Consider the following 12,502-nt stretch of genomic DNA (forward strand, 5'->3'; position numbering starts at 1 on the left):
AGAATGTGTAAACTCAGCCTGTGACATACACATCCAGGTTCTCTTTCCCTATAAAACTATCTCTGATGCAAGGTGTAAGACACGATTTTTCCAAACAGGAAAACACATGCTGCTTTCAAGGGAGTGCATTATCTCATTAAAGTCGTTGCTATTACGGGGCGCCTTTGTTTTGTCCAAGCCAATCCAAGAATCAATCAGACAGCAATTACACCCCTTTTCCATTCTATAAGGCCCAATTTCATCCTATCTTTCTGTGTAGTCCAATTGATGTTGCTATACATAGTTTACATAATAATTCCTTTCTCCATGTGGCTGAGAGCGGAAAGGCAGGAAATGATGCAGTAGGTCCCACCATACAAGGGTACTTGAAAAGCACTTAGATGGGGGCGTAAATACAACACGGCTGAGAGAGCCGACATGGCATACACAGAGCGGAGAGGAGAGGGTGGGCTGTTTGTGTGCCCTCTGAACTCCATGGGGACTTATCACCACGAGAATTGGGCTTGCTCAGGAGCGTTAAATGGCCAGGCAGGGGACGGCTTATCTGCCGAAGCTCCCATTTGTAAAGATGGAAAGGCCAGGTCAAGGGTCGCCAAGGATGACTGAATTTAGAAGTCCAGCAGTAGCTTTGTCTATTATCTGTATGTCTGCTCTGATAAGTACAAGTGAGAATGATGGAGCGCAAAAGTCTGACAGCGGAAATTAGGGCAGAATGGCAAAAAAGAGAGTAAGATAGTGAGACTAAAAGGGCTGACAGGTGAGGGATTCTGCTTCTTCTCCTAATGGAAACTATCATCAGTTGTTTGCTTTGCCCTGTGGGTGAGTAAAGAATCGTCACAGTCTGCTCATTTCCAATGACCCGTGACGTGTCACTTGTATTGAGATGCATTGTGGTATTCTCCCCTGTTCCCGTGGCACATCAATGACCTTATTTGTACGCATACTGGAGTCTTTTCAATGGAGAGTCCTTAAGAACATGTAAGAAATTGGGTTGAATTCGGTCTCTTGAACAGTGCTTGAATAGTACTTGAGAGCATGAGCTGTTTTAGAACAGATTAAAGGATAAGAAGAATCAACCAGAAGGACAAATGCTTTAATCTTCCCATTAAAGTCATGCCCTGTATATAGTTTGCCATGTTACCCCTCCCCAATTCCTTAATTTTACAGCCAAAGTAATGGACTGGGGAAAAAAGCGAGGTCAACTGGACGGGCAAAGTTTGGTACATCAACACTCAAGAAAAATAATTACTCAGCCTTGTTAATTAATGCTGCGCTTATGGAAAGTACCAACAAGTAACAAAACAGCAAAATGTTTGATGTAGTTCACATTTGGGGAATGTATAGAGATTCAAAAAAGCTATAGGGTGGGGACTGTCTAGAAGATGAGATCATAGTCTGGACGTCTGAGCTTTCAATCACTGTCTTTAATGAAGCCAAATATGAACACACATTGAATGCACCATCACTTACAGGTAAACGCCATATTGACACATTGATGTGTATCATCTTACCTTTAAAACAGTAAGCTCCAAGCTTAGTTGTTGGTTCTGGGAATCCACTTTGATTCCGATAGCGATACATGGTCCTGACCCCCAGCAGGCCTCCACCGCACTGAACTTTGGGTACAGCAACGGGATGTCGGGCACTGCCATCTGAAAGCCAGCCATAGTCACACCGGTCCAGACCCTGTCGCCATGCGGCATGAAGCTGACCAGGAGATGCTAGCTCGCTGTTCCTCTTCTCACACTCTTCTTTTGCTTCGTCAAATGTCATTTTATGGCTTACGGGAGCGAAAAACACCTCGCCTGGAATGAACGTGACAAATTAAGGAATGTGTTAATAAATTGCATAATGATAACGTGATAATAATTCAACAAATATGAAATCAATGCTGCATTAGTAAAAGAAGAACAGTTGAATGGAGCTTAAATCATTATAGGGGCTTCACCATTGACAAATGAAGGCAGGGCGTAAAACCATCCTATAATTCAATTCAATTCAAGGCCCTTGGCCTTTTCCCCTAGATAGAGTGTAATAATTCCAGGTGGTGTGTAATCTGGAAAATTATGCCATAAATACACTTTGGATTGGCACCCATTCTGTTGTGGTTTCATTATCAAAAAGGTCATTTTTGGAGCCTTCTATTGAATTGGCAACTTTACTGATACTTTAAGGTCGCAGTAGGGTGTCATGGGGGCAGCGAGGGTCATGGTCACGTCTGGCTCAACATTTTTTGCAAAGCCAAAAATACGTTAAAAGTAATAGTTATTTATAGATCCTCTATGTATCTACCATAATTGCTTCAGAACCCCCCCACTAAGAGTTTTGGTCCATATTTTATGAAGTAAACATGTATGCAGGGAGCAGTACAAATACACACTACATCACTGCTTGGACACAAAGTTTTCAATTTGACTGAAGCAAAACAAATGCTCTGCTTTAGTGTAATTGAGGTTAGTTATGTATATACGCATGCAGTATTACCAATGATGTAGTCATCAAACTACTGATACAAGAGGTGATAACTTGATAAAGGTGGTGATAAAAGGAGGTGGTGATAAAATCTGTTTTCATTTAGTGTAACATCGGGGTGTAACATTTCAACCAGTCCCATTATAGATCCAGTCCACTGATTTACAATGATTCTGGCATCCACCCATCCCTTTATCACTTTAAAACAAGTAAGCCCTGAAGCTGATCACAATCCTTTAGTAACTGTACATGTTTTGTTTTTATTTTTGTTAACTTTTGTCATGTACCCTAATCATCGGCCAACCTGATGAAGAAAAATATACAACCAGTCAACATCGTAGTACAAGTTTGTTTTTGTTTTTTTCAAAAAGTTGATTGCTGCATTCACTAGCGGAAAAATGTATGTGTCTCCCTAGTGGCTGTGGGGTTGGGTTTTGTTCTCTGGCTGACACCACTGTATGCATCTGTTCAGACTAACGATACAAATGTCACCATTGAAAATGACTTGTTATTCATTCATTATTCCAACTAAAACAACATCATGTTTTGTACGCAAGACAACATGTGAGCTGGACAACCCATGCAAAACTCCAAGTGGTCTTTAGTTTATGATGTTTTGTGTTATAATGTTTCATTGTTACAAGCGCACTCCCATAAATTAATTCAAAACTTAATTTTGGTCCCGCAAACATTGAGTAGTGTAGTGTAGTGTGGAGGCAGGATACAGTGTGTGCCTGTGCGGCTACAATGTAGGCCAACATCAATTATTACTTAACTAATACACTGCAGGGACTTGAGATGGCCGCTAGCTAGCGAGCTAACCACTTAGCCTCGAATTCTTCTCAACTGAAGAAGCCAAATATATACCACTTCCACACAGAATGGGAGGAGAACTTTTTTTTCACTCGATCATGTCGGCCATGCCATGGCTGACTTCATGACTTGGTGCAGTGTTAAGTCATGTAAGGTAATGTCTCAATGTTTGGTGTCATTACTGCCCCTTAGTGACCAGAATACTACATATCATTTGTATTTCAATACCAGAACATGACCATGCTTTGGGTCAAAGAGTCATTAAAAGGTATTCTGTGTGGTGACCTTGTCAGTGGATAGAGTCTGCAAGTGGAGTCAAGAGACTTACCATAAAGTTTGTCCACATAACAATAAACATCATAGGTCTCTGTAGGTTTCCTGATTCCGTATGACCTCACCCCAGGTTTTGACAGAAGGTTGCCATAGCAGCCCTTCCTGGGGTTTATAATTGGGTATCTGTATAGAGAGATAACAGAAGGTCCATTTTACATCACTCCAATATGTGGCTAAATGCAATGAAATGCAGTGAGTTTTACTCCAACACACCTAACTGTTTGGTCAGCAACCCATCCAGCGTCACACTGATCAAAACCATCCTCGTACGCTGCTTTCAACTGGTCGTATGTGGCTATGGTGGCTCCGTTCTTTTGGCAGGCCTCGACAGCCTCCTGGTAGTCCAACGTGTACCTGCTGGTTTTGGCACGGTAGTGAAAGACGACACCTAAATGCAAAAATGTACATTAATGTAGATACAATATGCAGCATATTGAATTTAATCCAGAACTGATCATATTTATTTAATTTCTCGGTGTCATGAGTTGACTTCAGAAAGGTGAAACACTGTAATAAAGATGATGGGCGATAAACTCTTACTGACAGGACCCTGATACACGGCCCACATAGAAATCCCACCCCTGCTATATATTGCAAAAAAAGACTTATATTTCTAAAAGTGAAAACATATTGGGTGACTTACAGTGAAAGGAACTTCACCTTTTGGCTCTCTAGTCATTTTCAAATAGCATACGTATACCCAGCCCATTTGTAATTGTGTTGATGGATATTGTAAGAGAAGGAAAATATTTCACTTAATGTCATACCAGAATGCAACAGCCTTGACTGAAGGTGAAACCAAGTGAAGCGAAATCAATAATGAAATAAGGTGATGTTTAGATACATACTATATGGTCTTTCACTTATATAACACTTTTCCACCTTCAAGGCAGGCAACTGTTTTTACATTTACCCCCTGAAGACCCAGCATCAGTGGCAACTGGGGGTTCAGCATCTTGCCCAAGGATACTTTAACATGATCACAGGAGAACAGAGGATCGAACCAGCAACATTCAGGTGGCACCCCAACACGTTCTACTGTAACCGACACTCCAGTTTCGATATTTTGGGACCATTCACAATGGACATGCAATGAACTGAACCATATTATCTAGTGGAATAAGGTTTTGGATTCCAAATCACATTGAGGCAGATAAGATGATCTTACCATTCACATCGAGGTTAACTGTGTCCTGAGTGTCTTCAATTCCGTACATGACCTCACAGCGATACGTGCCTGCATCACTAGCACGGAGCTTCACCATGGTCAATGATGCATCCCCCACATCCTCAGGGTGACTGGGTACCGATACCCGGTTCCTGTATGCGGAGCCAATCTTGATGACCCCGTTTTGAGCCACCAACACTGTTGACTCAACCCCACCCTCCATTTTAGTCCATTTGATGCGTAAGTAGTCTTTGGAATAAAGAATGGTAGCATTTGGAGGGATGACTGGCGCAGAGGTGGGAATTGTTGAGAAGAAGCAGGGAAGGTTCACCTTCCCAGAGAGGAACCCGGTGACTGGCTTGATGATTGATAGTGTGCTGGGAACTGAAAGGCAAAACAAACACAAAAAACACAGTTAATTATATAATACAATAGATTCACTGTCAGAAAGACACAGAAGTATAATGTTACTTGTGAGGCCACTACTGAAGGAGGAGAGTCAACAGTGATAAGCATAAAACAGAAAACTGAAGCATCAGGAGCTCACTACAAGAAAGCAATATCAATTATCTAATCTGATGTTGATATCTGTCCAATATCAGCCCAAAAATGTATTGAATTATATTGACCTGCATCTAAACTCTCTTATACAAGCAGTCCATTCCGTAATCCACATTTCTATCCAGCAGCACCCGGATCCATCATGCAGAGCCCAAGTGATCACAACAACAGCATGCGCTAACAAATCAGCAGGAGCATCACCTATCAGCAGGAGCCATTGTCTGAAAAAGACTTTGCAGCCAAGTGCACAACCCGGCATGCACAAGTCCTCTCAAGTACCAAACAACCCTAGAGTGCACCTGAAGCGGTACAAAAAACAACATGAGGATACTCGCAAGACCACGAAAAAACAAAAGTAAGCGCAAAAATCCGCAAAGCATGAGAAAGTTGAGTTTTTCTCATACCCACTTGATCAAGCGTTTTCTAACATTCCACACTAGAAAATAAGTAACGCTGTATGTGTAATGTATGATTGGTGCTGACAACATATCGGGTGATATCGGTACTGGCCGACACTCAATCCGAAGTGAAAAAGTTATTTAAAAAAACATAGTTATAAAAGTTATAAAAATTTAATCAATATATTAATTTAAATTATGCTTGGGGTTGATTATTGCCTGTTAGTAGTAAAAAAATATGCATATTGAAAAAAATATTTGTTGCATAATTTAAGCATTTTAATGCGTAAAAATTGCAAAAGGTATTAAAATACAAATATAAGACAGATTCACTGATTAGATCTCTCGCAGGATTTTATTGCAGGTTTGAATACATAACGAGAAGCACAATAATCCCCAATAAAAAAAACCTAATAAAACACAAGCAACTGTTGCTGTGTGCAACGTACACCAAGTCAAAACGTAACTCTGAACCTCTGACGTCACTTCCTGACCACCACTCACTAAGCTCCACTAGGGAACATATTTACAGCAACACACAAGCAGTCTATTTTGATATCTTAAATGGCTAATTTAGTCTTTAGTCTTACTCTATCAGGGTGTTCATATTAGAGTGCTGTAATAGTATCAAAACCCGTATTTAGAAGTTCATAAACATGTTTTCCATGCTCTAACTATTCAATATTACGAATCCTACCTCATGGAAATGTACTTGGGTCTGGAACTAAATAACCGCAATAAACAAGGGAGTACTGTACATGGTTGTGTTCCCGGTAAAGCATGAATCTATTTGTAATCCTCAAGCTACTGTACAACTAACCTGACCAAATGTGCAAAGGCCAAAAAGTTACAGGACCCAGACTGTGAAAGTCAAGCATCAAGCAACCCTAAAGGTGTGATGATGTCATTTTGCCCAACACATTTGCATTGGTGTGTTGTGACAACACCACTCAAACTGTCAAAAACATCTGCATCATACGTCTTAAAATTGCTCTTCCAAAGTCACACCTCATCCTAATAATTATACCCAATTTAATTCAGACTAGACAGAATGTTTAGCATACATGAAATTAAAGACATTTGGTGAAACTCTCTGTCACACAGTTCATGCATTCATTCGCTTTTTGGTCGTCACTCAATCAGAGGACACCTATAGACAAACAAACATTCACACTCACATTCACACCTATAGACAATTTGCAGTCTCCAGTTAACTTAACATGCATGTGTTTTGACTAAGGGAGTGTTTCTCAACTATACATCCTGATGATGACCAGCAGACCCACTTAAAAACAAGGAATTATGTCATAATTACATACAGCTCACACATGACTTTCTTTTTCACTCTTAATGGTATAATGCAATAACCAGTGAGGTAATGAAACATACAGTAGTCTTGTCGTGAACCAGACAGAGTGAATGTTATACTCTTGCTGACTGTATCTCAGTCTGTCATGAAGCAGAGATGTCAGACAGACAACCAAACACAACATGGCAACAGGCTGAATCATGCTGACTCATGTGGCGAGGAGGGGATTTAGTTTTTTCTCAAAGGGGTTGTGAGTCGGGGGAAGTGGAGGTGGGGGAGCATTTAGGAGAAATAATGTAGGGAATGCTCTGGAAGCTGTGGTGGGACTGCCTTAGAGGCATGAGTGTGTGTGTGTGTGTGCTTTAACAGAGGGCCTTATTAGGATGAGAGGCGAAAACAGCTGTTATTTCCAGACTGGTAGCTTGCACTAATTGAAAGGCGCCCCCCCTTCCCCCCATCCTCAGAAACAGACAGGGAATGGTGTCTAAGAGAGCCTAGGGGGCCAGTGGGGCCCCCAGGTGCAAATGTCCTCAGCCACACTGTCACACCTTGAGAAAGATCTCACAGGTTGGGAACGTTTATGCTGTGAGGCATCGACTGCAACATATCGGTCAGTAGCACACAGCTGGAGATGATCTCGTCTGAATGAATGAACGAGGGATGAGGAGAAAGTACAGATAAGTTGAACTGCATTTCAAACTTACTGCTTGCAGTTGCTGCTTGACAGAGACAATATATCCACAGAATCTGCTTTATATGTAGTATCATCTGTTGGTAAAAAAAGACAAAAAACAAATGCCATTATTTTCATTATAATGTGTTTTCAACCATTGTTCACATATCTTTACATAGGAGCACATTTGGAATATGACAATTCCCCCAATTAAAAACACAATAAGCGTTACTTAAGGATGCAATTTTGTATTTCTAGTCAATTTCTGGGTGGTTGCACTAAGCCTTCCTGTGGGGTCAGACTGCACAGGAGGACATGCAACCCCCCACACTCTCATTTACACTGTTTAAACACAAATGGTGGTTTGTTGGTGTTGTAAATTGGTCTTCTAGAAATTTGTCTCTGCAATGACATTTTTAAGACTTTGTAAAAAAAAAAGGTTATTTCAGCATAACAAAATTCATGGCAAATGTGATGATAAAATTTGGTAAATGCAAAAAAAACTCAAGAAGTTCTAATTAGAAGATGCATAAAGCTTAAAATGCACCAACATGGCCTATATGCCAATAATATAAGCAATTACCTACAAGATTTTGTCCCTTTTTCTGGCACCGGTTGGATAAAAACACCTGCTTTTTGTGGATGCAACTAAAACCAATCAATCAATCATTGGTTGGTGTATCCTAGTTATGGCTTTGAAATTATTTCTCATTATGTTGTTCAGTAAAATTAAATTCAAGTGGCTCTCGCAACAAATTTAATGGCGCACTGATGAAGGTTATCTAAAGACAACAACGCATCATTGGGTGCTTCCCGGTAAATCCACAACTGACAACTTTAATCTCAACAGAATGTTTGCATCTGTTTTAATGTGCATAGAAAAAGAAGTATACTTTATCTTTCCAATATAACAATAAATCACGAATCATGTGTGATACTAAAAGCCAAAAATACTTACATTGAATTTGCTTTTATTCCATATACTGCCAAAACTATGTCCTTAAATCCCGTAAGTCCCAGTGCGTAAGAGTGCGTGCGTAAAAGTGTTCCAAGAGTGTCCACTCCAGACCGACGTAGCAACAGCACGTTTCTCCACCTAGATGCTCAACTCCAGAGCTGCGTGGACCCGGCTCCGGGATTGGACCTGATTGTGGACGGAGGCAGAAATGAGTGAAGTGCCGGAGAGCAACAAGTTGAGTTGAGCTTGACGCACACTGTTATTTCGTTCGTGTTTAGAGAGGAGGGGCAGAGTTCCATTCTGAAAGTGAGTGAGACACCTTGGAGAAGGAGGGGGAACCCTTAATTTGGCTCTGTGCATTTGAAGGGCATCCTCACACAACCAGACTCGAAATTACGCAGTTTACTTTAGCAGGAGAAACATCTGTCACTTTGGAGTGGAGCCGTTTTCGCTGAAGAGCGCAACAAATGTGATACTAATAATAATCGAGTAGCTTTAATTCAATAAAACCGATTATATGACAAATCAAATCAACAAGCAAGCACGTTTAAAATAAAAGCCCTGTGCGCGCACTACTCACCCAAGGGTGCGCAATGGAAATAGGGTGGTAGTCATGTCTCTGCTTCCAAATTGAGTCACAACCCCTTGTTGTTGCCAGCAACGCAATTCTGTCAGTACTGGGAGGGAGTTCTCGTGCAACCAACAGAACCACTTGACAGGATGTATTTCAACTTTATTTTATAATCATCAAATTGAATATGATGTGTTTTAAGAAATTGATATGCATATTGTATGAGAATTAATAAAGGAAAGGTCGATTATCAATACACTGTAATAAATGTTCTATGAATTAAAGTGCTGAGCTTTTCCACAGGGGGGAGAGGCTGGACCACAGTTTATCAACTCTGGTCTTAATAAGCAGCATGATTGGCTACTGCTAGATAGGGAGGAGTGCCTGAGTCAGGCAGTGATTTTAAATCAGTGAGAATTGAATGGAACTTCATTGTAAGTTGGTCACCGAAATTAGGTGCAACCCTTGCACATTTAAAAAGAGTATTAATACATGTAAAAAAAAAAAAGATAAAATGCTGTGTAAAAGCTGTGGTGTAGTGCAATATCATGATAGAGGAAATGTAAACACGATGACAACAAAACAACAAATGATAATTAGTCTTTGTTCAGAGCAATTATTGTTCTGGGGGTTTTGGTAGTGTTCATCTCTGTAGGCACTAGATCCATCGTCTTCTGAGATGAGTCCTACTAATGTATCATCTGCAAACTTGATGATGGTGTCATTGGAGTTGCAGGATGTGCAGTCAAAGGTGTACAGGGTGTCGTGGAGAGCAGTGGTTCTCAACTGGTTTTGCTGCTGGACCCATAATCACCCTTCAATGACTGGCGGCGACCCAAATCATGGAAATTTGTAATGTTAATCTCTCAAATATCTTATTTATTTGGTAAATTACTTGTATTTATTTATTCATTCATTTTTTACCACTTATCCACACTACGGTCGCAGGGGGTGCTGGAGCCTATCCCAGCTGTCTTCGGGTGAAAGGTGGGGTACACCCTGGACTGGTGACCAGCCCATCACAGGGCACATATAGACAAACAACCATTCACACTCACATTCATACCTATGGACAATATGGATTCACTAATTAACCTAGCATGTTTTTGGAATGTGGGAGGAAACCGGAGTACCCGGAGAAAACCCACGCATGCACGGGGAGAACATGCAAACTCCACACAGAGATGGCCGAGGGTGGAAATTCCTAGCTGTGAGGCCTGTGTGCTAACCACTCGACTGCCGTGCAGCCTATTTGTATTTATTTCAAGCTAAAATGTAAGAACACTGTAGCAATGGTCATGTGGTTGTCTAAAGGTTGCTAACATTTGAACATGTTGCAAGCATTATATGCTCTTCCTGCTCCGATCATGTCATCTACGCCCCAGGTAACATACACATGCGCAGGAGCCTTTGCTAAGTGCTGGTGGTATCAGTAGATATCTAGCTATCTAGCATTAAGCATTACTTGATGTACTCTACCTCCTTATAGGTCAACCATACACATAGCACAGATGTGAGATGCGTTCACAGACATTGGTTCATTACACTCTCTTTTTGGCAAAGACTCTGCGACCCATGTAAAATGGCTCACCGACCCACAAGTAGGTCGCGACCCACCAGTCGAAAATCACAAGTGTGGGGGACTTAGTGTGCAGCCCTGAGGGGAGCCTGTGCTGAGGTTCCTGGTTGAAGAGGTGTGGAGAGTTACTCTCACCCTTTGACAGCGATCACACAAGAACTCAAAGATCCAGCAGCAAATGAAAGGAGACAGACTCAGCTCCGTTAGTTTGATCACTAATCTATGCATGTCAATAAAACGCTGTTTCACATAGCTTCTCTGCTGAAAAAGGTGACAGAGATTATATGATCATGGACCAGATCAGATTTTTAAAAATATGGTTCACATTACCAAAACATGTGACTTTTTGTGAATGATATATTGTGAATGTGAACGCAACGCATCTAAGAAGTGACATGAATGTGCCACAGCATGACATCTATTGCATTTCTGTGTGTTCACCCCAAATCATACATCTATATATCATATATATCAGCTTGAGAGTTGCCCATCACTGCTTTTAGAGTACGACCTGTTGTGAAGCAGGTCTGTGCCAGTTCTTCAGAGGAGACAAGAGCCTGAAACTAAGCCTTGACCCTCCGACAGAGATGGTTGTCCTTGACTCCCAAGGGCCCTTGTAAAAAATCACAAGAGCCTTTTCCATGCCTGTCTGCACTTTTATCATCCCAGGGATCACCAGTACATTTGTATGAGGCTGGAAGGGTGTCCTGTAAGGGAATAGTTTTCATTATGTTCTACGGTGTACAGTTACCAATGCTTTTTGATGATGACCTACAGTAGCTTCACTGAAGTTGGCACTGTGCTAAAACTAACCAGATTATGGGTGGAATTTACCGTTTGACGCCGACGTAACGACCAGTTCAGTTTGGTGGTTACAGGAATCATTTCATCAGTTTACGGCTTTACCGTTTCAAGTGATTCACCACCAGGAAGTTAAAAGTTGCAGGTCACTAACTACTGTGTAAAACATCTCAGCTGCATGCGTAAGCCAAGATCTCCTGTTGCCTTTCAGTATCCATAAATCAACGACTAAACGAGCCAATCAAAGAGTGTTTGATCCTGGGAATCTGCTGCGTGGGCCCCAAGATGTCCCGCATATCACATGACCTATAAAGTGGTCTATCTCCGGCCCCATGCCACCTCAGACAGTACTAAAGGGGCATTACATTTCTCTCTGAGCCTGGAGGGATTTGTCTCGGTGAAACAGAGTGGGATGCTCTGATTTGTGGAGTTTCACTGATCACAAACCGTCTGTCTTTTCTGTACGGGGGACTCCTTCAGTGACATTTACTGTACAATAATGAGAAAACATTGCCTCAGTGAGAATCAACTTTTAGAACACTCCTGAGGTCCCTTAATATGTCAAACATGAAACAGACTTACATTTTCTCAGCACAAAAATATCACAATGACAATTTATATACACAGACGTGAGTAATACAAAATGTCTGTGTAAAGACATGAGCTGAGATTTAAAGTTGGCCTGGGATTTTAATCTAAATTTAGGCAGCATCACAGATGAATAAAGCCTCACTAGGTTTTGTTTTAAAGCTCTTGTAATGGTCTATACTTACTTTACAGTAAAGTATCAAGTAATTTAACAATCTAAGAACCGTTATTAGAATTTTGAAAGTGGCCATTAAGGTAGTCCAAGAGTTAAGGGTCTA

The 12,502-nt window shown here is 41.1% G+C and overlaps 1 protein-coding gene across 1 annotated transcript in view; it reads right to left on the reverse strand.

Moving 5' to 3' along the window:
- Positions 1–8,897, reverse strand: part of LOC131128430 (uncharacterized) — a 34,837-nt gene extending 25,940 nt beyond the window's left edge. The window contains exons 1-6 of the mRNA XM_058071283.2: positions 8,686–8,897; positions 7,759–7,822; positions 4,787–5,170; positions 3,832–4,006; positions 3,614–3,741; positions 1,512–1,805 (exon numbers count right to left, since the gene is read on the reverse strand). Of these exons, the coding sequence (XP_057927266.2) occupies positions 1,512–1,805; positions 3,614–3,741; positions 3,832–4,006; positions 4,787–5,170; positions 7,759–7,822 (1,045 nt within the window). The 5' untranslated portion in view covers positions 8,686–8,897. The remainder of the gene's footprint in view (positions 1–1,511; positions 1,806–3,613; positions 3,742–3,831; positions 4,007–4,786; positions 5,171–7,758; positions 7,823–8,685) is intronic.
- Positions 8,898–12,502: the final 3,605 nt, after the last annotated feature.

Source organism: Doryrhamphus excisus, linkage group LG3, assembly GCF_037039965.1.
Source record: "Doryrhamphus excisus strain RoL-2023G ecotype Guam linkage group LG3, RoL_Dexc_Guam_v1.1, whole genome shotgun sequence".
Lineage (NCBI taxonomy): Eukaryota > Metazoa > Chordata > Actinopteri > Syngnathiformes > Syngnathidae > Doryrhamphus > Doryrhamphus excisus.